We start from the raw sequence: 27,514 nt of genomic DNA, 5'->3' as shown, positions 1-27,514 counted from the left end.
AGCGCATACTGGACACTCAATGTTGATTGAAATAAGTCAGTAGACATGCTTCCAAATTCAAATGTTACAGCACCATATCCCCAGTTTGACGTTGATGTGTTACTGTGCATGAGAATGGGACTCTGGAGTTTTTGCACAGCTTCTCATCACTGACATGCACAAGCTCATGCACAGTGTGATCCGGTGGCGCTGCAGGGGTCACCGCAGCCGCCAACGCGTCAACATACCAGGCCTGACATTCCATTCCAACAGGGACGTTCCACATAGTTCAACTTAACTATTTGCACTGTCACATTACTCACATCTATCTCCTATCCCATACACGCTGGAGCACATGCACAGGCTACACTCAGAAGTGTGCATGATCACTCTCTGTGTCCGTTATCCTTTTGTGGCGTGAACCAGGCCCATCTTCGGAACATTTTCACTCGAGAAGCTGGTAGGATGGAATGTGTGATCCCAGACTGGTCGTTTAAAACTTTCAAGCGTTGTCGTAAGGATGTGTTTTTGACAACTCTTGAGATCTGAGGATCACATAATTCAATTCCTAGGCTATAACCATAAATTGTTTTGGTACAGTCATGACCCAGTTGATTTGCAGTACTGGAGATGGCTTGTGTAGCCTCCCATCTTTCTCACTTCATCACAGCCTGTTCTGTATTATGAGGAACGGTAGGACTGAGTTTTCCTTGCACTGTGTATTTGCACCGTGAAAAAAAAGTTCATTTTGTGATTTACCTTGTCACAGGCCTGTCGCCTTTTATTTGAATTGTATGTCAGTACTGCATGGACTCTCCCCTTTCCCTATCATGGAATACATATTTTAATTAAGCTGTTGGTAAGAAACATGCATACATTCAGTTACACAGAAATTTCATCAGTGTTCTGTGGTGGAGTTAATCCGAGGAATAGGAATGTTTCATTTTTTTATTTATTCATTATTTATGTTTGGAGACAACAGACTTTGCAGCCGATGAGGTTCTTCTGAGGAAGCTTTAGGTTCACCCGTCTGTTATATGGCTGACCTGCTCAGATTAATTCACACTCCAGCATAATCCATGCTTCTGATTCATGGCAATCTTCTGGATCGTGCTTGCAGTGTTGGCACGTGTTCCTCCCTATTTACTGTTTTCCCTTGGTAATCAATCCCTGTGTACTCGTGGACTCATCCCCGTCTCATGTTGTTACTGTTAATTTCTATAATCTAGGTACAAGTTTACTTATCTCTGCATGGTAATGACATCAAGAGTTTTGATTGTGTGTGTAAGTATTTGTATGAGACTGTGTGCATGTGGGACCTAGTGGGCCTGTGCCAGCTGTGCTGGAGATTATCTCTGGATTGAGCCTTGGGTTCCCTAATAGAAACTCTTGCAACTGTTTTGCCTTGGCCAGATTAAAAAGACAAAAAACAACAACAACCTCTTCAGAGAGGCGGGTGTAATGCAGCTCATCCACAGGAGTGCATTAGCACAATGCAGGGTTGGCTTGGAGTCCAGAGAGGCAGCTAACTCATGGTCACAATGTTGCGGCTGTGTACTCCCTGTATGGAAAGGAGGACACTGACAACAAAGCAAATGTTGTATTTCTCTTTCTTACACGAGCCACAGCTCTTTCTTTCAGTTGCACTTTAATGCCACCAGATTGACCCCTAAGCAATGAAGTTGAAAGAGCATTTCTGCCAATAGGACCGTCTTAGCCAGCCATTTCCACTAAGTACTACTATATGTCCTATATAAACTGGTTACATAGACATTGCCCTGCAAGGTTAACACAATCTGTAGGCAAGGCGAGTTTCTTTGGCCATACTCATTCAAAGGAACTCCCACGTGGTTCCATGTTATCACGAAGCCACTTGTGTAAAGATTTACGACCTTGTCTGCAAAGCGACTTTCTCTTTGCTCCTAATCTGAGTAAACTGCCGTCATCTCCAGCTCCAGGCTAGAAATGTAATCTCTTTACGCAGCCCTAGCAAACGTCTGCACCGGTCACTAACAACATAATGTGATAAAGTGATACTTGACAAATCGGTTGCCACAACAACAAAGACGGCCTCTCTTCTCTCCTCACTATGGCCCGTTCGACCTCTTGGGGCAGTTAGGTGTGTCATCAGTAAACGGACATCGCTGGTCTTTCATCAGAGGACTAGGGATTGACCATGAGGTTCATGACCGTCTGAGGCGCTTATGAAATACATCTGGTTGGCCTATCAGTGTTCGCTACATCATCTGAAAACCACGTTGACAAAATGAAATTCCATGATCGCCATAATAAATTATTTCAGCTCATATCAAAGATCGGATCAAAGGACACATCATGTTGTTTTTGGATCTTTGCGTTGTAAAACTAACCACTTAAAGGGAAATACCACTAATTTTCAACATTGAACCATGTCGTAATATACCTTAAAGCTGTTGTGTGGAAATTGGAAGAAAGTCCCCCCCCCCTTCTATGTCACCTAGAACTGGAGAATCGATTGTTTGCGTCATGTGATCAGTGACACACAGAAGTTGTACGCTGTGACCCGCCCTCTAGGCTGCCTCATTCACTAGAATGAGAAATCTCACTTCCAGCTGAAACAGTGCGACTTGTAGTAGTTTATAATGGCATATAATGGCATATATAATGGCATATATAATGGTTATACATCCCATTTCACAAGACATTGTACTTGTAGATAATAGAATCAATTGGCTGAACATGCTTTGATAAGTCTTAACTTTATATTCAAGTCGCACTGTTTCAGCTGGAAGTGAAATTCCCCATTCTAGTGAATGAGGCAGCCTAGAGGGCGGGCCAAAGAGTACACCCTCAGTCTGTATGTCACTGATCACATGACCCCAACAATCAGTTCTCCAGTTCTAGGCAACATAGAAGGGAGGGCTTATACTTATACCTTAGAGCTGTTAAGGTATATTATGACATGGTTCAATGTTGAAAATGAGTGGTCTTCTCCTTTCACACCCTGTTTTATACTTTGTCGTATACGTCAGGGGTTCCCGCGGAGGTATTGCAGGTGGTTTTGTTTTTGTTTTGTTTTGTTTTTTTTAACTTTATTTGCTACTCTTGTTTCATGTTTGTGAATAATTAACTTAAGAATCTAACATTTAAAAAAGTCAAGTGACCTCTTACGATGTAGACATCCAGTCCTGTCGCTGCTAATGCGCACAGAATTAGTTTCCCATTCAGTGATGCAGCAGCATAGGGGTCAAACTTAACTCCCACAGAAGAGGATTTGCTCATTGACATGTCCACAGACTCTGTCAAGAGGCACACGTATGAAACATGGCCCCTTGCAAAGTTCTGGATGAGTTGTAAGGCAGAATTCCCAGAGCTTGCAGCAAAAGCAATGAAGTGCATGTTACCCTTTGCAGCAACCTACCTCTCTGAGTGTTTTTTCCACACTGACTTATCTGAATAAGTACATTTTTATGGTTTTGAATTGTCAAGAAGGATGTTGTACCTTGTACTCATTCATTAAAAAGAAAATTGTAAAAAAGATGCATGAGAAACTTGTATCAAGCCTGCTGTGAAATGTGTCTTCAGTGTTGCACATTTGGTGCTTTACCACAACATGAATAGATACTAGATTTTGGTTTACAAATACAGAGGTGAAGCCGGGGGTTATTATGCGTACCCTATTTGAAGAGTAACTTAGTTACAAAACAAAACGGTTTCAGAACTTAGTTTGACGAGTTTTCAAGCTCACAATGCAACGTCTGACCTTGTAGATATGCTATTTTCGAAAGGAAAAAGGTTCAATATTTTCACCTATATTGACGTGTCCAAAATAGTGATGCCAGGTTGAAAGTGGTTAATAAGACCGTGTAATGTTTTAGATAGAAACACCTGGCCTGCGGGATTGTTGGCTTTTTTGACTGGCAGGCATACTGTTGGGGGGCTTCCCTCAGGGACATTCACTGTAAAACCCTTAGTGCTAATTTAACCCTGATATTGTACATTTGTAACCTTACCAGATGGGTCCAGTTGGCTACAATTGTACACTTAAGATGTAAATTAACATTGCTGTTTTGTTGGAAGGTTGCATGACTTATGTACAGTGTACAATGCCATCTTGTTTTGGGGAGGTGTTGTACTGACTCTGTTAGCATTGTGCTTGGTCAGGGTGGTGGTGGTGGGTTTTATATTCGTTATGTTGTGGTGAGTGAGTGCGCCTTTTGCCTCTAGTGACTTCACACAACACCTCCCCCTCTGCTTCAAGCGCTGGGCCTTGGATGTCGCCTGTGACAGTCACAGCAACACAGGCTGCTCGTGTCTGCAGGCCCAGGGCATCGCAATATGAGAGCTTCGTGTGAGTCAGCGCTGAGTGGCTTGACTAGACACATTATTAAAAGAGCACAGGCGAACACTCGGCTGCACAAGTTGGCCATAATTGTCGTACATTGCCAATGTAGCCGCTCAGAGTTGATAATCAGAGTTTAGACATATTTCGAATTATTGAAAAAAAAAAAAGATGAATAGTCCGTCCAGCTGACGTTAAGAACTGCACACACAAAAATACAGAAAACCTTTGAGCTTGATAATGGAGCTCTTCTTTAGTGGCTGGCTTCTGAGCTCAGCCTGTGGAGAGGGGGTGAGCAGGTGTGTGCGCTCGTGGAGAGGGGGTGAGCAGGTGTGTGCGCTCATGATGTTGGTGCAAAGAGAGGTCATTTAGAGCTCACAGTATTAGGCACACAGCCCAGAGGCAGAGGCTGCCTGTTGCCTTTTGTTTTGTGTCATGCATCGGGCTTCGCGCGCGCGCACACGCACACGCACACACTCACACTCACACTCACACTCACACTCACTCTCACACTCACACTCACACTCACACACAAACGCAGATCTCTTGCCTCCCCCATCTCTCTTGATGACAGTTTACGGTACCTACACACATACCATCACGCATGTTTCTATCTCTGTGATTGTGATCTTCCTACCTATATTTTTCTCCAACTTTGTAGATGCACTCCTCCAGACAAAAGCCTCTCTTTGAGACACACACAGCAACAGGGCCCTCCCTCCTACCCCCTCCCCTCCTCCTCCACAGGCTGTGGTAGTCCTCTGACAGCTGCCACGCTGCAAGCTCACTGGAGCACATGGGCTGCTCGCACAGTCTCTGGGTTGGGTTGAGCTGAAGTGAGGAGAAGTGATAGACTGCACACACACACACACACACACACACACACACCTACTGACTCTAGCAAACCAGTTGTCATTTGTAAATTACAAATTCTGATTGACAGAAGGGATTTACAAATTCACACAAATATACACCGGTATAAATTACTATTATAAATAAGAAAATCTGCTTTCCCTATCATTTAGTCATTTAATGTCTTATTTTCGGTAAAACGCATTTACAGAGCCTTAACCTCAATGTTTGTATGCAACACCATGTGTAATCTATGACACAGTGTATCTATACACTGTAGATCGTATAATAGGCATATTTTTGGTACAATGTAGATTCTACAGTGTATTTGTACTGCGCAGTTCTGTGAAAAACATGAGTGGGTCATGGAAAAATGTAGGGGGGAAAAGCCACCAGCCTGTTGTGTGCATACACTCATTGATTTTATGGGTGCATATTGAAAGGCGGATACGTTCCATGTGCACTGAATTAGATTTGACCTAAAAAGATAGTAGTAGGGGGATGCTGGATCCTCCTACTGGCTACATTTTGGGGGGCAATGGATTGGGGGGAAAAGAGAAGGTTGGTGTAAGTGTTCAGGGATTCAGTGGAAGGGAGGAAAACAATCGGCACATAGTCAGCAGGCTTGCTGTCTGTGTATTTTCTCTTCTTTTGGAAGAGACCCAGTGTTGTTGCACCTCAGGGGAAGGACTCATCCACCAGTATGATTTCTTGCGCTTTTTTTCAGATGAGGAGCCGATCAAATACACAACCCCCCCCCCCCCCAATTCCGATGAGCTCTACTCACTTAGCTCCTCGGAATAACATTGACTCACCATCTTCTACAGTATTGTGTTGGGAAGGATGAGATTTACGACCAGCCCTGGCTTCAGCTGAAGCTGTTTAAAAATTCAACGAGACAACAGTTAAGTCTTATGAGTCACGGATTAGGTCCATCTATCTTATAGCAGCTTGACATTTTCTCGCAGGCTGTTCTGTGGTGCTTATAATCCAGGTCCGGATTCTGCGATGTACAGAACACACGTTTGGCCAGATATGACCTAGCACATCTATAAATTCAATGTATATGCAGTATTTGTTGGCACCTTGTCTTACAGATTTACCTACAGTCCCTGGTTGTTTTGCGGTGGAAATAAAATAAAAGAGCTTGGCTCGAGCATTAAAACAAATACCACCAAGTTAGTTTTGCAACACTTAACCAACATATCCTGTCCAGGGTAGCTGTAGCTTTTTATAGTAGACTAGAGTTACTGAATTTTACCTTTTTAACGCACTTCAATTTTGATTGTTCAACATAAAATGTACTATTAAATTGATTTAGTCGATTTAACATACAGAATCGAAATGTATGGTTACTGATATAAACTACCGGCTGTGACATGCCACGTTTTTCACCTACATGCTGCTATTCTGAAAGGTAGGGTCAGTTATACATGGCACAGGAAAATGCATTGAACATTGCAGTGAGGTAGCTTAATATTTCATATTCTGCCTAGACTCCCTGTCCCCATAGCTTTTGTTGTTGAAATAGAATAGTTAGTTATAGATAGATAGATAGTTATTGTACTGGAACTATTCGGACTGTTGATGCCTTGGCACATAAATATTATTTTGAATATTTTTGTCATTGTATTTGTCTGGTTAAATTGCCGGGTTCAAATTATTTGTATCTATTTTATTTTGGACAAGCAAGCTAATGTTTTTGGTTCAATAAAACAAGTTAATTCAAGACCTTGTGGTTGTCATGTAGTGTGATCATGTGTGAGGGGTCGTTGGCGGTTGTCACTGAGCTCAGCTTCCCATGGTCGTGTAGACCTACAGATGTGGTCGCACGTACATGTGTGCACACACACAGTCTGTCTTACCTCTGAGAACCAGTTTGTCAAGTACCTATATACCCTATACACAACACAATATGTTGTGAGCTTGTAGGTCTGCTATTTCTGTTAAATGTTTGCCTATTTTCACCAAGTGTTAGCCTATTATTGCCAAAAGTTCCCAGAATCTGTCCGCTAGGGTTCATGTGTCCAATGGATCTCACAGGCTGATTCGGATCACTTTTTTGTCATTGCACATGGGGAAGTGACACGCATCGCCCACTCAGAATAACTTTCGTTCTATATCATGAAATGGGAAAAAGTTGAATTAACAGTATATAACCTAGGCCTATTCTTCAGTAAGTTCTTTGGCGCCTGTCTGTGGCCTCTCTCACCCGAGGGTTGGGTGTGTGCGAGTTTAGACCTCAGAACCCTTCGGTCAGTGAGCGTCTTTTACAGATAATGGGCACACACCCACTTCGTTTCTCTCCTCCACCCCCCCCCCCCCCCCCCTCTCCCTGTCCACCTCACAACAAGCTGTACTCTGGAGGAAGGATGTCACACACACCATTTCCTCCATAACACTTTATGTCCCTTTTTTTTAGAAGAAGAGAAAAAAGTGGGTTTGGCCTTTTGGTTTTTCTTTTTTGTGTGTGGAGAAGTTGATTTTGCAGCCAGTGTGGCATCTTAAGGACACTCGACACCAATGATTCGCCATGCAACTCCTTGCAGCATGCAACTACTTGCAACCATTATCCCCAATGGCAGTTGCAAGGAGTTGCATTGGTGCGGTTGACCTCAAAACTCCTGTTTTGTTGCAAGGAGTTGCGACTAGCTGCATTGGTTGCGGTTTGGCCTTTATGACCAATGGTTAATCTGTAGTCACACAGCTGCGTCACAATACCACTTCAGCAATACCAGTGAAATACGTAGGAAGGAACTAACCAATAGGCAGATGTGAGAACAGTCTGTGTCAGTGACAATTTTCTATTGAGAAAATCCTCAACTCTCCTTCATCAAAGTGATAAAAGCAGGCAACACCTGAGCCGTAAAACCACTGGTGCCATCTAAACAGTTGGGGAGGGGATTTAAACAATCACAATGGTTATGTTCATGTTGTACTTTCTACATGTCTGGGGAATACACAGGTGCACCTTTTGCGTCTGCTAAATGCCTGAATTGTAACTACTACAATATTAACAGGTTGATTGCGACATGCCGAAAGACACACACAAGTACGCAAACTCAAATTACAACGCCTGGCCCAGCTGTCAGAAATGTGCCTCCCTGGTAAACATACTCAATGCTGCGTTCTGATGCACTGGTGGAGTTACATTTGAAACCACAGCCTGCTATACTACATCGTGAAAGATAGAGCATAAGAAACCACAAGACCTCTTCATTCTTTTATTTGATTTTTCAGGTGCCACATTCCAGAATGCAACGATGCGTGAAATTGATCTTGCGTAGCTTTAAGCGTCTGTTTGCGTTCTTGTAAACAGAGGATAAATTCAGGCAGTATGTCTTGACACATGCAGATTGCAGACATGTGATGGAGAGACACACACACACACACACACACACACACACACACACACACACACACACACACACACACACACACACACACACACACACACACACACACACACACACACACACACACACACACACACACACACACAGCTGCAGAGCATGATTGCCTTGTCACACACTACTGCCCTCAACTCCTGGCTATATCACCAATGTTCATACTGGTGGTAAATGAGTGAACTTAACACTGCCAAGAACATGGCCCCTCTATGGTTGATGGGTGAATGTCACATTGACACATAATAACATTGCATAGGAGGCGATTGAAATGCCCTCTTACTCCAAAGATAATTTTATTATATTTTCACCCTCTGGACTCTCACGCCTACAGGTCTGAATCAAGAGCATGTGACAAAATAAAAATAAGAATGGCGTTACTATCATGATGACTCTCCATATCTGTAAAATGTAATTTATTTGTGTAAACAACAGGTGTCTTTCGAATTTTACAACTATAGTCAATGTCGCTTTTTTGATATATTTGATATATTGTTTCTAATCATTGTTAATAATTAGAAACAATGTCTCCGTATTATTACTGTTATTCTGTGTAGTGAATTTAATTGATGTTTATTACTCTGGTTGGTTTCGATGGTTAACCACACTTGCCATCGTAGTGCTTGTCAGCCTCTTGGTGTACGTGATGTAGATTTCCATTCCATCTTTCAAATATTACCTGACAAAGATCATAAAAACATCATTACATTATTAAACGTTTTGTGGCATGGAGCAAGTGTGCGGGTGTAGAGCCTTACACCTACATGATGTGTGTGTAATTACTCTCCTTCAACTCACTAACCAAAACCAGACTGGTTGTTTGATATGTAATGTATCATTATCCCTTTACAACGCTGTGTATGATTCTCAATATGCTGCCAACTGCATGTTATCTGTTGACCTGATGGATTGGGTTCGTCACACACTGCGACCTTTTTTCTACAACAGTGACTCATTTGTGACCTTTTCTTGCCTTTGCCAGGTATTAAATGAAGAGTGTGATCAGAACTGGTACAAGGCAGAGCTAAATGGTAAAGATGGCTTCATCCCCAAGAACTACATAGAGATGAAGGCTCATCCGTAAGTATAAAAACACAATCTGTCTTGTGCACAGACATACAGACACACAGTCAGGTTCACTATGTCAAAAAATATACTTTCATTCAAAATGTGTGGAGATTAGCAAAACTATAAAAAAATAAATAATCTTCAGAACATGGGGAATCCAAAAATCTATGTTTGCATTTGCACAGACACCTGCATGTCTGCCATATTGGACATTCAAAATGTCCGCCATAAATGGCCATGGAAATGCAGGTTTACTATGTTAAAAAATATACTTTTGTTACAAATTTTAGATTAGCAAAACTATACACTTTTGGAATCTTCAGAGCATGGGGAATCCAAAAATCCTTGTTTGCATTTGCATAGATACCTGCATGGCCGCCATATTGTATGTTCAATATGGACGACATAAAAGATATAGCCTAATTTGTGCTATCTTGGATTCTAGACAACCAACCTTAATTAAATATGTTTTCCAGGTCAAGGAGTCCAATACAGACCTCAATTTAGTTCTCAGGATTATAGAAAAGCAAGAAAGCAAATGTAAATGTAAAACTTTATAGTTGTGTGGTATCAACACATCATTGACTTTACAGGTTTACAGGTATCGACGAGTTATAAGATTGAACTTTATACAATATCTGCTAGATCTATCATTCAGTAATATTCTCTTACAGCTCTTCATCACTTTCCGGAGTGTCATTTTCAGCATTACAGTCTGCATTGTTTTCGCAGTCACTTCCACACAAAGTTCTGTGCAAACCAAGTTGTGTCCCCTGCATGAACATCTCTGGGTTGTACAATGGGTTTTGCACTGACATCTGACCAACTCTACAATGGCCTGTGGTGCAGGAGGAACCTTTGTGGTGGTAGGTAGTGTCTCACCATGCCTCCATGTTTGAGTGGGTCAAAAAGACTCTGCCACATCACAATGGCTTGGCACCACACCCTACTTTAAACACGCACACGTTCAATGTGCTCCTCAAGGGCACCAACTGTAGGAGGCAACTTGCTGCTTTCTGCCAGATGTTTGCAAAACAGATGCCACATTAGGTCAGGAATGCTTGTTATATGGATGCCCTTTGGGCAGTACATCATACAAAGTTGGATCATCATTCACCTCCTGTTTTAGGTTGCCTTCCTCTGTTAGTTTCTGTTAGTGGTCAGATGTCAGTGCAAAACCCATTGCACAACCTAGAGAAGTTCATGCAGGAGACACAACTTGGCTTCCACAGAACTTTGTTTGTGTGGAAGTGATTGCGAAAACGACACAGACTGTCTGTAATGCTGTACAGTATTCCTGAATGATAGATCTAGTATATATTGTATATAGTTCAATCGTTGATACTATTTTTGCACCTTAATGTGTAATCTCATGTACATACCTGCTGCTAATGTAGACTTACCAAAGTGTCACCACCTTGCACCTTATGTCTAACCTCATGTACATACTGTATATGTTGGTTTATGCCATTTGTATATCCTTGACATGTTTTCTATTACTGTTAGATTGTTCTCCTTGCTCTCCCTGACCCCCTCCCTCATCTTTTCTTTTCTTCTCTTTGAAAACAACAGAAACAATGGAGTTTTTCACCCATTTCTTTACACCTGTAAACCTGTGGTGTAATAAAGTCAATGATGTGTTGATACTACACAAATATAAAGACCATATGTTCCATTTCCATTTGTTTTCTTGCTTTTATATAATAAATAAATTGAGGTCTGTATTGGACTCCTTGACCTGGAAACATTAACTAAGGTTGGTTGTCTAGAATCCAAGATAGCACAAATTAGGCTATATGTTTTATGTTGTCCATATTGAACAATATGGCGGCCATGCAGGTATCTGTGCAAATACAAACAATGATTTTTGGGTTCCTCATGCTCTGAAGATTCCTGAATTTCCCTCGCCATCCCCTAGGTGGCGCTACTGCAAGTCCCTGTGCACAATCCTTTAGGTCTCTATTGGATTCCTTGACCCAGAAAACATGGCATTAGCATATTTAATTAACTTTCTATGTTGTTTAGAAGCCAAAATATCACAAATTATATATTTTATGGTGGCCATTTAGTGAACCTGACTAACACGTGCACAGGCATGTACACACGTTTCAGTTCAATAAAGCAATGTTTTTCTTCAAAGCAAAATGGTTCGTTTTTTTCTATGGCCCCATAGTACATTTAATCAAAAGGTGGAGAACAATTATACCGTGAAATACCATATGCCGCAGTATTTTGGTCGATGCCGTATTGTACTGTGAATTTTCATACCTTTACATACATATCTGAGACTATACTGTTGGTGCATCTGAACTTTTCAAACATTTTCCCAGCCAACGCAGCTGATCCCTTACTGACATTGACATTGGCATTTTGAGAAAATTTGAGCAATTTTATCAAGGGCTATATATATATGTATATGTATGTTAGTTCTAAGAGGGGAAAGCTTACAGGAGGAGGGCTGTATGAAGGGGGTTGGACGCGTAGCCAATGGCAAAGTACAGTACTAGATGTAATTTGACTAGATGAGATTTTATAGTAACACTGAACGGATGCCAGATTTATATTTGGTCACGCTCCGATGTCACACACTGAAAATAGCAGATCTACAAGCTCAGTGTGCTGAGCTGCGACTCGTTTTGAGCTTATGGATCAACTATTTCCAGTGCATGACACCTGACACAAGTAACTGAGACTTAAGACTTGACCAGCACGACTACTCTGGGTGGTGGTGGTGATAAATTGCGCTGTTTGTGTAAGGTACAAGCAATTCATTTGAAGAGAGGATGCATCAATAGCTGAGAGGCTTGGTAAATTGTTATTGTCCGATTATCAAAATCCTAAGTGACTTGGTTCAATAGGCTCGAAAAAGACCTTCCAAACTAGAGGGACCGTAGTTTTTAAGTGTTGCTTTGGCCAATCATCCCACAACTATACTGTGTGCAAAGTGCCCTAGAGAAAGTCTGGAGGACATTACCTCCGGAGTGATGCTCTGTGCCAGTTTAGCCCTCTTCTAAATTAATGTTCTTGGGGCTTTTAGGCTTGATTGACTATTGATCCCATTATGTCATGGTCGGGGTTCTATCACATGTTATTTGGGAGATGTAGGGGGTCCGCAACTGCTTGTCTTAGGGCCTATTCTGTGACATAGTACACCCCTATACTGTGAAGTGTATGGAGAATGCCGGGATTACACAAGTACTGTAGCTTGGACTTTTACCTTGATGTAGCCAGAGAACTATTTCAAACATGTCCCATCTTTTACAGCTAAGAAATAGAAATGTGGAGTGGAAGGACATATATCGATTATTATATCGATATATATCACAAGGCAGGTTGAGAAGCCAAGATGAACAAAACTCACACTATAATTATTATTATTATTATTTATTGATCGTTTCAGTGGATTATAAACAATAAAACATGACTGGATGGTACAAGACATTCTCACTTGAGAATTTGCTTTTGACAAAAAAAAAATTAACTATAGGTTTTTCTGTCTTTTTGTCCATTATTGCCTTTTTGTCCATAATTGACTTGAATCTCATCTGTGGATTATTGGTTGGTCCAAAAATTACAGTGAGTTGACTGTATTGACAAATCTGTTGCCTAAATGTGAAGACGATGGTGATCTGAACGGAGTGGCCTCTGTCTGTCAGTCTGTCTTACTTGTTACTTGAGGTGTGTTTAACTCTTTATCTCCATTATGGCTTCCTCGTTTAGGGATTAGTATTAATTTTCCTACCTGTCATTCATTCCAACCAGATCAAAGTGGGCTGGAAAATGGTTTCACTTTCCCAAACAAGTTAAAGAATAGTTGCTCATTGTATTCTGCCATTAGACGGGAGCGCTTGGATGGTGCAGATACTGTAGTGTGTGAAAGGTTTGATAGCCTGCTTTGGTACCTCCTTTAGCCTACATCTAATCAGTAGTGCCTGTATTCCTTCATATTACGCATCAGCTGTTGGGCTGCAAAGCCCCCCACATGCAGTGTGCACACACACACACACACACACACACACACACACACACACACACACACACACACACACACACACACACACACACACACACACACACACACACACACACACACACACACACACACACACACACACACACACACACACGACAAGCAACGCATAAATACACAGACCTACATTTTATGTGGAAAATTATGGTAACTTTTAAAGTTAAATGAAGAGTATTTTAGTGTGTTGTGATCCAGCACAGCATGGATCAGCTGAGCTCAACTTCTTGTTCATAAAAGATCTTTTCCCACTAAATGCATATGGCCTGGATAACCTGTTTGTTTTTATGGCTATTGCAAAGCCTCTTAATGCAGTGGTAGTAGTATGACAGCTATCAAAAGCAGAAGGCAGAGCATGATGCTATGCTATGCATTTATGTGCAACTGTTAGACTGTTTATTGTTTTGCATGCGACTGAGTATAGCGCCAATGTGTCTCCAGTCTCCACGTGGGCCTGTTGCCATGGCTCCCATTAATTGCCCCGCCATCACTTTATATCAAACGGGGAGCTGTATCCGCTGAGCACAAATGCAATAGAAGCAAAGCATTACCATTCAGGTTGTGTTATAGATTATTTTCACTTTCGCACAAAAAGCATCCACGTGTCGTTTTTGGGGCCGACTGAACTTTTAAATTATTAACAGGAGCTGAAGAGCTTTCACTCTGTCTCTCACCAGCCCATTTGCCTCCCTTCTCTCCACATCTTATCAACTCTGTTCATTTCCCTCTTGTCAGGGTTCTACAGTGTGACCACTTAAGCCCTGAGCACTATTTGTGCCTAAAAATAAATGTCTGCTACTAAAAAGTAGCACATGTATCAACTAGGGACTCCAGGTAGGGAACAGGCTTACAGTTTTCCCCCTGAACACTTAACTTTTATCAGTCCAGTGTTGCTAATTTTTGGGGAAGTGAATATGCTTCTTGGTTGGAAATAAACGTCACTGTTAGAGCCGATGTCTCAGAAGAACTCGCCACAGGCAGTCACATCAGAAGAAGAAGTGTACCAGCCAAATAGTCATAGACCAAATAGTGATAAACCTTTTATGTTATTTTACCCAGACACGTTGGTCATTACCTGACCCTCATTTGAATGCTTCTTTCAGTTTAAAAAATATATATTTTGACTACACTGGAAAAGTGATGAAATATCCCAGTTAATTTCAAATCCCGGCTAAATGAATTTGAATCCCGGCTGTGTGGAGATTGCCTGTTCTCCACAGGTTCCTGCAGGTGCTGCGGTTTTCTCACACACCAAACATGTGCATCTAGGGACTATGGTTAAAATTTTGCCACTTGGCTAACTCTGGCACATACAGTGATTACTGTTGATTAATGTGCACTGTCACTGTAAAAATGAATAAGTCAAGTAAAGGTACACGCTATTCCAGGATTTGTTGTTTCTCCTTTGGTATTATTATTTTGACAGGCACAGAACGTTTAATCTGAAATGTAATCTCAGAGCTATGTAAACAAGCCAAGCTGATGATATTCAAGGAGACAAAGAATGAGAAGCCTTTGCTTCTCTGCCCCTTATATTTCTAAATCAGACTATCAGCTATATCCTCCATGCCCAGGCTTGTCCTTGAGTGAAGGTTGGACACTTTACATCATACTAATGGTTTCACACTCTGTATCAACTGTACGCATGTGCCCAAAGACTTAAAATCACTGTTGGCCATTTTTAACCTGAAAAACTAAGCCAGCGTATGTAGGCTGGCTTAGTTTTTCCATCACCTTTTTAGAGGGAGAAACTCAATAATCAGAACGTATAAAGTATTGTGTCATATTTGAACGTTGCTCTCACAATAGAATGATAGAATTCAAGTAAAAAAGGATGTGTGAAGTCATCCCTTTGAACCTTGATTTGAGGATTTAAGGGACAGAATCTTGTCATTGTTTTCTCTCCTCCTTGTCCCCTCCCTCCAAATGTCATTGCTGTCAGGTGAAATATATACCTTTTATTGAAAGGATAAACCCTTTGAGATGTATCCTCTAGTTTTCGAGGGGGTCCTTATCTATATTATATTGCCAGTGACATGATTCACCTCAACGTGTTAAAGCTGAAGTGTGTGTTTTACCTTCTATACCAGGTGGTTCCTCGGGAAGATTCCCCGGGCCAAGGCAGAGGAGATGCTGAACAAACAGAGGCACGACGGAGCCTTCCTCATCCGTGAGAGCGAGAGCGCGCCGGGGGACTTCTCCCTTTCTGTTAAGTAAGTCGCAGCTGCTTATATACATGACGCAGTGTCATGTGTTACGTACCACTTCTCTTTGGAAATAAAATCGGAATCATCATTACCTCAACAATGTGCATATAGACTGTGCACATCATTACAAAATATGCATACGTACAGTATACATCATTACCTCAACAAATGTGAATACGGCACTTACATTATGATTACCTCAATTTACATACAGTATGTACATAATTACCTCAACAATGTGCTTACTTACATTATTATCATTACTTCAACAATGTACATATGTATACATCAGTGGTTCTCCAGGGACCCCCAGATGTCGTTATTGGGGTGCCAAGGGTCCCCAGCAAAATGAGAAAGTTTGACACCTATAACTCTATTTGAAACTTCAAAACATTTAGAAGAATCTTGAAAGATTTGGATACATTTTTCTAAAAAAATTCAACACCACAAAACTTCTCTTACGGGGGTCCCTGGCATAAGATATTTTCCAAAGTCCTGTGGGGACCCCACTGGAGGTCCCGACCCACAGGTTGAGAACCACTGTCATAGATAGATAGATAGTTAAAATACTTAATTTACAACCATTCAAAAGCATTATATAACCTTTAACCAACATGGATATGTTGCAAATCCATTGTGGTTCAATCCTACTACTAGGACTTCATTATTCTGTTGAATTTCCAGTGCTGCCCTCTGGTGACTGAGTTTCATCATCACCTGCCACTGATACTCCAGGCAGTTCTGCTGTCCAATTCCCATCTTTCTAAAGCGCTTCCCTCTTATTCAACACCTAGTTGACGCATACAAAGCTCATTTAGTCTTATCTGCATCTGTCTGCCGTCCCCATAAAGACCCGGCACGTCGGGCCACCGTAGTCTATATGTAAAGTCGGTGGCCAGATAAGAGATCATAATAGTCGTCTGAACTGTTCTTGTTCCGATAGGCTCCACTTAGTAATAAACATGTGCGTCTGTCACAGCAAGCATGACTCATTCATTTGATTAAACGTCTTTGCAGTCTGACACACACAAATAATTTGTTTGATAAGTATGCATTGGATACCGTCCCAGCTTTCCCACTACATTGATATAAACCTTTGACCTGGGTTGGTAATTCCAGGTTAACTCCTCTATACCGTGATGGTATAGAGGTATCTTTCTCTCCATCTGTCTTTTGTTGGTTGAACCCCTCACGTCCTTCTCTCTCTTTGTCTTCGTCAGGTTTGGCAACGATGTGCAGCATTTCAAGGTTTTGCGTGACGGTGCTGGGAAGTACTTCCTGTGGGTGGTAAAGTTCAACTCGCTCAACGAGCTGGTGGACTACCACCGCTCCACCTCTGTGTCGCGCAACCAGCAGATCTTCCTGCGCGACATAGAGCAGGTCACCGAGGTAAGGAATGGCACGAGACACACACATACAAACTAGAGTTCTCAACAGGCCTGAAAATTAAGGCCTGGCCCGAAAGATTACCGAAAGCCCCCCCCAAAAAAGAAAAAAAAGATTGCCAGTCTTAGTCGTTGTGTTGCTTATACCGTGGTGAGCCAGTGGCTTAAATTATAGGAGAGTGAGAGAACGGACATATATTAGTTGGCGAAAGGGCAACAACTTCACATGTTAAGTTGTTCATAAAACATGCCAAGTTGCACACAAAATAGGCTAAAGTAGACTGTTAAATCCCTGTTGTTTGTCACGCATCTCTCATTCTCTCTCTCTCCCTGACGGTCTTGCTCGCCGCAGATGCTAACTGTAATTTCTATTTCGTCCTTCAATGGTGGCGTGCCGAAAACAGCAGCAGATATACAAACGTGTTCATCTGCCTCCTATTCTGGGCTTGCAGATCTGTTATGTTCGGTGCGCGACAGACACCACCATGCGACAAAGTATAACTCAGGCTTCTGTGCCAGGCGCCGCCGCTGTAAAACCTTAAGTAATGTAATCGGCAGTCACTGTCAGCGCAGCTTCACACCACACTGACAGCGCTGCTGTTCATAATTAATAAGACGAAACAGAATTATTATTATTAATAAAAAACAACAGCAATTGGTATACATTTTCGATCGGGCCGAGTCAGGCTCAGGCAGAAATTGAGAACTCTATACAGACACACCCCAATACCATAATCATATTTCCATCGTAAACCATAAATATCACACATTTTCACTGTGCATTAAAATACGATCTGTATGATCGATTTTATACAAATGCAAGTATTTATACAAATTATTGTTGTCTGCGCTCTGGCCGCATTATGATCAGATTCCCACCACAAATTTGTGATGCATGCAAGTAAGAGGGATGATGGCTAGCTTAGGTACCACACTCTGTACTTGGGTATCAACCGAATTACATTGGCATTACCGACCACTTATTCACATTGGATCCCATTTAATATCACAGCTGTTAAAAGGATAGACCTATGTCTTTTACATGCATTGTCAATAGCCATCCTATGCTGTCCAGAACATTGTCAGAATATAATGTGCATAAGTAAACGTTGATCTTTAATGACAATACAATGCTCAGCTCTCTCCCTCTCTCTCCTTCACAGCACGCTGAGATAGAGCAAACAAACATACACAAACCTACATTATTATCATGACTTCAACAATGTACATATGTATATTATAAACATTGTACAATGTACATATATACATCAGTGGTTCTCTTTGGCTAAACTATGACAAATACAAAGACCTGGCGTCTACCTTTTTTTTTTCATTATCCAAACACAGGACACACAGTGGGCATATGCAAGATGTGCATAAAGGTGAAAAATGTAATCTCGCAAATGTAGACATACTGTACTGATAACGTTTACACATGACTGGCTCTGCCTGAAATTAGGGCTGTACCCGACTCAGGATTTATCTCGTCATAGATTCAGGATTTGAATGTGATTTATTCGACGATTTGTTTTTATATTTAAAAAAAGGTCTTCATGAACAAATAGGAGGGCACATTACATAGGCCTACTTAAGTGCAACAGAGCCATGTTAATATTTTTGAGCATTTAAAAGCAATGAATCCGTTAAGAGAACAACATATGTCGGCAGGCTGCTTATTTTAATTGATGACAATCCTTCAGTCTGTAGGACTACAGTTCTGAGCTATGCTGTGCACATCAAGTAGTCGCTGGTGCAAGACAAGAGAAATGACACAACGCAACGTTGTGTACCGGATTATTGCGCAGTAAACTTTTTAAAATCAAAGCTACAGCTGTGCGGAAGTCTTTACTGCAGCGTTTCTTTAGCCAGCATGAGATAGTTAACCACTCACCTAATGATTCGGAGGTTCAAAAAGAACACTTCCAACGTGAATACATTGTTTAAGTCAATGGAGCATGGTTTTCATATCCAAATTCTTGGGTATAATCCACACGCGTTCTTGTTTGCATCCCGTCATGATGGCTTGGCATCAACAGAAATCGTATTTCCTCTAAAAGCGGTCTCTTAATATGATTAGTCTACACTGGTTTTATTTTTAAGTCTACTTACAGGAAGTAGATAGACTAAATTAGAAATACATGACACCAGGGCTAGTAACTGACGCTATAAAGGAAAACAAAACAAAAAACATTTAATGCTCGAATCAAATCATTTGCGTCAACTGAGGTGGTCTCTGCTGACTATTCGAATCCAGACACATTGCGAGGAAGAACACTTCCAGATGAGGATTAGTAGATACGTTCACATTCTGAGTGCCTTTACATGCGATTACACATTGCATGCGTGCGATTACACATTGCATTCTCGTGCTTTAGGTGTGGCCGCTAGGCCAATCAGCGCTAAATTTCTTGTGCACACTGACAGTAGGCTAACTTAGTACTACCTCCATTAACTAACTTTTTTAGATAACTAACTTTAATTTTATAATGTCAATGCGGCTTGGATCGGACTGAAACCTTGCCCAAGTTTGGACTTACTGGAGGTTCGGGCCTCACATCTAGAGTTATGGTGTCAATGCACATAATATGTGCACATGCACACCACCCGCAGGTCCTATGTTGCACAGCCAATCCTTCTACCTTCGGGGGTTTTGATGTTGTGTCTGACATCGGTGCATTTTGATCTGACAGCTTTGGGCACATCGCTGCTTGGTTATTTCCTCTGTGTCACTTGCCTGGTCTTGCCTTTTCTCAGCAGCCTTCATGGCTGCATTCTATCCACAGCGTTTTATGCTGTGTCTGACATCAGTGCATGTTGATCTCCATATATGTGCATTTGACTCCATATATGCGCATCTGGCGGGGGCCCCAAGGGCCGCGGACTACCGAATTTTACTCTTGAGCCACGTTGTTACCATGTAGATCCCGAGATCCGCATGTTTGGATTTATTTCCTTATTCACATGATTGTATTTTAATGCATGGTGCATATGGGGTCTTTTTTTTCTTTGTTTGATAGTTAAACTTCTGACCTGGATAATTAATCCCTGTGGTGGATGATAATTAGAGAGTCTGTTGACATTTGTTTTAATGGTTCAAGTGTGTGAGTGTCTTAACCTCCTGGATGGTTGCAGTAGTCAAAGAGCTTGTAGATTGGCTATCTAACATATATACAGGCCTTATGTGGAGATTTTACCACCTCAGTAATAAATCATTTCTCTCTCCCTCTCTCTCTCACCTTTCCTTGCAGCATCCCAAATATGTGCAGGCGCTCTTCGACTTTGACCCCCAGGAAGACGGAGAACTGGGCTTCCGGCGCGGAGACCTCATCCAGGTGCTTGACAACTCCGACCCCAACTGGTGGAAAGGAGGGTGCCACGGCCAGACGGGCATGTTCCCCCGCAACTACGTCACACCTGTCAACCGGAACATGTAAAACAAAACAAAACAAAAAAAACAGTCTTGACCTTGTTAAATGGCAGCATACAGCAACCATCACCGCCGCCATCACCCCCATCATCATCATCATCATCCTCCTCGTACCCTGACCGCTATCTACCCCCACGCAAGCCAACCCCTCACTGGGCGAACCACCGCCACCATCCAACCAACCCTCAGCCTCCCATTTGCCACCCGGAGATAATAGGAGCAGACAGGAAGAAGACACACAAAAAGAGAGGAGAAAAAAGAGGAGTAGTGTTATCGGAGATGTCATTGTGTTTTTCTTCTCCACGTACCGACAACGTTCACCTCCGCAGTGTGAATGCCTCCACCGGTTAGGAGCAAACTGAAAAACAAGACATATAACAGTGAAACTTAACCACTTAAGCCCTTTTTTCTTTTTTTTCTTTTTTAAAAACTTTCGAACAAATTTCGTAAATAGCTGATCTACAAGCTCACAACATGACACGTTGTGAGCTTGAAGATCTGCAATTTTTTTTAAGAATATGAAAGTTTTGGGAAAATTTCATCTACAATGACGTGACCAAAATAGGGACGCCAGGGTTAAAGTGGTTAAAAACCTAGCACATCGATCCGTGAAGATGACCCCCCGTACCCCCCACAGCTGCTTCTTTTCCTCCTCCTTTAACTTCTTAACATTCTACCTTTTTTCTCTTGTTTTCATTTTTTTTTTCCTGACGCATGTTTTTAATCACCGTTAAATGAAATGCATACCGATAAACTCCTAAACTCTGTTTTAAAAAAGAAAAGAAAAAAAGAAGGAAAAAATATATATATGAAAAGATGAATGAATCTTAAGAAAAAAGAAAATCTTTGGGAAAAAAAAAAGATGCCATCTTACAGACAAGTTTCCATGTCCAAGATCGTTGGCACGTGAGCATTGTACATCAGCCCCTGGGGCTGTATAAATAATTCATCTATAGAGAGAATCCATTTTTTAAGAATATATATTATATATTTGTATGTGTTTGTCTGTTTTAGCTCTCATCACAAATTGTATTTTTTTTTTTTCATTTGTAAATTATGTTGACTTTACTTTTTTTTTTTTGCTAGTAGCTCTAGAATGTGCTGAATTGTCAGTTTGGTTTTGTTCTTTTTTGTTTTTCCTCTGGATTTATCTGAGTGCCCTCAGATAATACAGCATGATATTTAAGGCATCATGAATTCCATTCTTTATCCTTATTTTTTTTTTGCTTCGTTTTTTATATATTTCTCATCTGCAATGCGAGGAGATTCAAGTTCATTCTCCAAAAAAACAAAACAACAATCTTGTCAGGAAGCTAACGTTGACCGGCAAGGAAAGCCATGTATGCTGCAAGAGCTGTGATATGACGAATAACCTGTCAAACCCTGTTTTTCTTTCTTTTCTTTTCTTTCTTTGGTTCAAGCCAATGTATTTATTACAGCCATTTTACTCTTGGGCAGTGAATGTAGCTGACTGAGTCCACATAGACTGTCGTGACATGAGGGAAGCAAGGTCGGAGAACTGAACGGCACAAGCGCAAGGGATTTAAGCCAGAGTTATACTTGGCAGATAAATAACAGATCTACAAGCTCACTGCGCCTTGCATGAGATATGTTGTAAGCGTGTAGATCTGCTATTTTGGGTGTGACACCTACGCGCAAACGAGTATAAATCAGGCATTACACCAACACATGCTGAATCAGTAAATGGTGTCAATATTCATTCATGAAATGAGAGATACATATGAGACTTAATGCAAGGTTATTAACATGCATCTGCCAAGCCTACAGTACTACATGCACGCATACATAAAAACACTCTTCCCCCCTTGTTATACCTGCACATAGCAAGAGGCTGAGTTTGGATAATCACATTATGTAATTGCCAGTGCAGTTCTGTGACTGTCTCAGATTTAACAGTTACATTTTTCTTTGAGAGATTGTCTTTTATGCTAAACGTTGAGAGATCAGCTTAAAACAATGTAAACGTTTGTTTAGTTTTTTTGTCCAATGTGGCGTGTGGTCAAGCACTTTTTATGTTCAGATTTGTTTTTTTGTTGTATTTTTCTTTTTCTGGTCCGGTGTGTCTTTGTTTACCGTGTTTTCTGTTTTTTGTTTTCTTCTTGTTCTCTGGATAGTGCCTTTCTCTCTGATGTTTCAGTGTCTCCGACCTGCTGCTTTGAGCCCCGCACCACTCCCCCAGCCCTCCTTCGTGGGGGGGCCGTCAGTCCTGCAGTGAGAAACCGTGTACATAATCCAACCTGACCCATCAAACCCTCCGCCTCCCCCTGCCACCACATCAACCTTTGTTCGCCTTTGCCCTTACCAACATGGAACTCTTATTTAAGTGTCTCTCGCCTTTCTCTTTACCTAATGATTCTTTGTTTTTGCTCTTTTTTTATAATTTGCATTTGTTTTTTTCTGTTTTTGTTTTTTGTTTTCAATTAATTAAATGCAATTATTAAAAAATGATAAAATCATTCTGTGTGGTTTATTTGTCTGTACAGTTCTCAGGTTCACCACTAATCAGTTCAAGCCAGTTCAAGTCCTGTGTAAGTATACTCTTTTATTGCAACCAAACAAGTAGCGTTTGGTAAACTGATGCCCAATGAATTTAAACATTTAATTGCAATGTGTTTTTAAAACATTTGATTATAACTGCTGCTTAAACATTGCAGTCTCATGCCAACTTATGTTCACCCTAGCCATGAGAGTTGCTGCATGTCGCTACGTCACCTCGACGAGATGGGAACTGGATGGTACGGTGATGGGACGGTGCTGAGTCATTTGGGCGCTGAAGACCAGACGTTAAATGTACAGTCCACAGGCCTTCCTCACTGAGACTGTAATTTGTCAGGACTGGGGTAGTAAATATGTTGATGAGTCAGACATGGGTTTCACATAAACACCAATTCAGCTTGTCAGGACTCATTAGAATGAAACGCATACAGTCGCCCAAGGTGCTGTCAGTGACCAAGCTTCATTTGATCTAAAGGAGTGATGAAGAGGAAGCTGATGGCTTTAGGTCTTTAAGCAAACCCCTGGATTCTCTGCACATGCAGTCTGCTGCCACTGCTGCCCAGTGAGAGTTAAAAGATTGCATTACCCACGGTCTAGTACACTGTCTGCTCCAGTTCTGTCCCTCTATGTAGCACTTAATATGCACGTCCATCCAATCTGGCTCTTTTCTGCCTGTGTTTTTGTCACAGGCTACCTTCAGGACATGGAGTTAAGCCAGTGCTCCCTCTCTGTCTTGTTCCTGGTCTTGCCTGGAATCAGCCTTGACTGATGCCTCCTGTCATCTTTCTTGACACCTACCAGCAATGTAACACAATGAGACGTATGGCCATGGCCTCTGGTAACCAGTTGTAAAGAAAAAGGAAAAGGTTTGAACATGTTAAATAGATTCGTACCCAATGTCACAGGGTTTGCCCTTTTGTCTCACACGGTCATTTTTCCATATAGATTCATATACTGTACCTAATGTCACAGGGTTTGCCCTTTATTGTCTCACAGGGTCATTTTGCCATACAAGTGCTATAAGTATCATAAAACCCAGTGCCCTATGCCATTCTGATATTTTGAGGAACTTTAGGTGAATCCAGAGCATGCAGATTTCATGGGATTATTGGGCTACCGGCATCAGAATGAGTGACCCTTTAGTGCATGTCCTTCAGTATGTATCACCACCATTAGTCATTGTTGTGTGCTTGTTCATGTAGGCCTACGCAAGTGGAGGCTTTTGACATGCAAATCTTAAAGAGTTGCACATGCAACACAAAAAACAACTTGTGGTGGAACAACATGAGATTTGTGAAGCACAGATCAGAGATTCATTGTGCTGTGATTTTTATTGAGTGCTGCACAAGTCTGAGAAACAAGTAGAGATTAAAATGAAAACTGAGGTCCATGGCCTCTATGCTGTAGGCCTATTATAGGTCACAGCAGCTTCCTCTCACTCTTGCTGCAAGGGCTGGAATCATTAATGGCATTATCTGCTACCCTTAAAGTGAACCCTCCCGAATCCATTTCTGACAAAAAGGTCACGACATGACGTGGGCACGTAGTTCACCCGGGGGCATTGTGAATGACTTACTTAATTTGATCCCTGCTTCTATATTGTGCCCCACACCATGTGATCATGAAAATGATATGGGTGTAGGGGGTTATCACATGAACCAGGATATTTCAGCCATAAAACCATTCTCACACAATCTTGTTTATCCTCTGCACCCTGTAGCCTACCCTTTGATTGGTTTCCTCATGATCAAGGTTTAGCTGTGTGGCTTACACTTGAAGTGACTCACAGGGTCACAGGCGGTTGGCATCAACTATTCAAATGTTATACTGGAAGCCGCCAATATGAGGCTTACCAGAGCTTCCCACTGGAATTCTATCACGCCTACCCTGCTGGCATCATATTCAAATAGGTATGGAGACACCAGTCACACACCACTGAACTTGTTAAACTGCACTTTATGCAAATAGACTGTGAAATGCAAACATTGGCTTCTTTGTACATCTATCCTGTTAATTATCGGGCTCATAGATCTCTGAATGGTGTTCTTTTATGGTGCCGCCATCGGGCACTGCCAGTGCCAAATGTCTCACTAGAATCTACACTGGCAGATTGCATTGACAAAACAACCACTGTTCTGGCAACACAGCACTGAAGACTGCCTGTCTTTTAGCCACATTATTAACCCTGGCGTCCCTATTTGTGGGCGTGTCGTGGGCACCTGGCGCGGAACGTTCGCCCCCAGCAAAGCTGACCACTCGGCCCGCTTGAGCTTGGTGAGATCAAACCAGTGTTGCCATGTCGGCTTATTATAAGCGACTTTGGCCTTCTTTTTCTGTAAAGTTGCTTGTAAAAATTGGTGGTTGCGTTTTTTTGGGATTGTTTCTAAAGTGTAGTTGCTTATTTGGGGATGCTGTTTTGTGCCAGGGAGCATTTGTGTGTTTGAATGTTTCAAAGATATTCCAATATTCCACATTTTATTGAAGAGTTTTTGAACATAGCAGATCTACAAGCTATTTTCAAGCTGATGGTTTAAAAGTTCTAGCTCAAGCTCATGTGGCCTAAGTCAGTGGTTCTCAAACGTTTTCGTGCCAATAAGGACCCCCAAATTTATATATATTTGGCCGTGGACCCCCATCTGAATTTATGTTGTGCCAGGGACTCCCAGAAGAGAAGATTTAGGCCCATGTAAAAAAATATATGATATATATATATAGCAAAAATAGCAGATGTACAAGCTTGCACCACGGCACGAAGTGCGCTGTGAGCTTGTATATCTGCTATTTTTGAATAGCCAACGTGTAAATGGATAATGTAGTTAAAATTATTTTGACGCTATATTAACTATTTTTGCTGGGGACCCTCTGGAACCCCCACAAGGACCCCTGGGGTCCCTGGCCGGACCCCACTTTGAGAGCCACTGGCCTAAGTTGCTTCTTTTGGGCTTGTTTTCCTAGACCGGGTTACTTGTTTCTCTCTCAAAACCTGGCAAAACTGGAACAAACTACAGGTCCTGCCGTATGCAGAGTTATGTCTTACGGCAGCCAGCCGCTACATGGCGTGTTACCGCCACCTAGTGTCAGGAAATATATGCCCTATTGAGCTACATGTCCCTGTATTACTTTTCGCTGATTTATTTATTTTTTTGAAGCACTTTGTAACAATGTTTTGGATCAGTGATATTAACATAAATAGAAACGAGGTGCAACTCAATCGGTGCAACATTGACATTAGAGAACGGAAAACTGTACGAGCAAAAAGAGGGACGCGTTGTGTAGGCTACTTAGGCAAAATAGATATTGGGAAATAGCCAGGCTATACAGGCAATGTCGTCGACGGTTGACGTGCGTTACGCACGGAACTGGTCTTCTTTAATGTAAGCTTAATGTAATAATCTACGTCAAAACCCCAAAAAATACGTAAACGCGAAAATAGTACACGTTGTCGGCAGGATTCGAACCTGCGCGGGAAGATCCCAATGGATTTCTAGTCCATCGCCTTAACCACTCGGCCACGACAACCGTTTCTACCTATGTCACGTGATGTCAATATTTAATTCTGAGAAAAAAGTCATATGTAATTATTTTATATAATTACATAATCTACTGGTAGTCTTGGAAAACGGACTTATGATCAATTCTGACACTTTTATATCTCTGTCAGTCTTGGTCGCCCCCCCCCCCCCCCTCCCCCCCGCCCCAAATCCACTGGATGCTCCGTGTGTAATGGCTGTACTACTCCCTACAAGTACAAATTCAAAATATAAAGTGCTTACCCACAAGCCACGTATACTACCCGTCGATTCGGGCCACTTCTGTTCTGAAATATTCCATAATGTTAAATTAAGAGGTGTTTTATTCCCGTCTGTGCCTGAATGTCACCGTATTTCCTCGTTTCCATTGAGTGTAATACTGGCTTTCACCTGCTGCAACAGCGCCACTATACTCACTGAGAAATACAGGGAAATTCTGGCACAGACGGGATTAAAACACCTCTTTATTGAACAATACAGAATATTACGGAATACGACGGCCCCGTCTCGACGGGTATCATCAGTGGCTTGAGCGTAAGCACTTTATATTTAGAATGTGTACATGTATATGGAGTAGCACGGTCATTAAACACAGAGTGACCAGTTTGATTGATTGATTGATTGAATGAATACTTTATTTTAGAAAAGACATGGAAACAGTACATGGAAGTACAATTGACAATACAAGGTCTTCTAAACTGGGTTGCTCATAAAAGCACAATCAATGGCTTATTTAAAATGAGATCCCCACGCACTCAAATCATGATGACATTAAGAAAACAGACAAATATACA

General features: G+C 41.6%; 1 protein-coding gene across 1 annotated transcript in view; it reads left to right on the top strand.

Moving 5' to 3' along the window:
* Positions 1 to 23,150, top strand: part of grb2b (growth factor receptor-bound protein 2b) — a 47,049-nt gene extending 23,899 nt beyond the window's left edge. The window contains exons 3-6 of the mRNA XM_084072152.1: positions 9,542 to 9,639; positions 15,745 to 15,867; positions 17,082 to 17,250; positions 20,495 to 23,150. Coding sequence (XP_083928278.1) covers positions 9,542 to 9,639; positions 15,745 to 15,867; positions 17,082 to 17,250; positions 20,495 to 20,680 — 576 coding nt within the window. The 3' untranslated portion in view covers positions 20,681 to 23,150. The remainder of the gene's footprint in view (positions 1 to 9,541; positions 9,640 to 15,744; positions 15,868 to 17,081; positions 17,251 to 20,494) is intronic.
* The last annotated feature ends 4,364 nt before the right edge of the window (positions 23,151 to 27,514 follow it).

Source organism: Gymnoscopelus microlampas (assembly GCF_963454915.1).
Source record: "Gymnoscopelus microlampas genome assembly, chromosome: 11".
Classification (NCBI taxonomy): Eukaryota; Metazoa; Chordata; class Actinopteri; order Myctophiformes; family Myctophidae; genus Gymnoscopelus; species Gymnoscopelus microlampas.
Note: the sequence above shows the minus strand (reverse complement) of the source record. Positions and strands in the feature narration are given on the sequence as shown.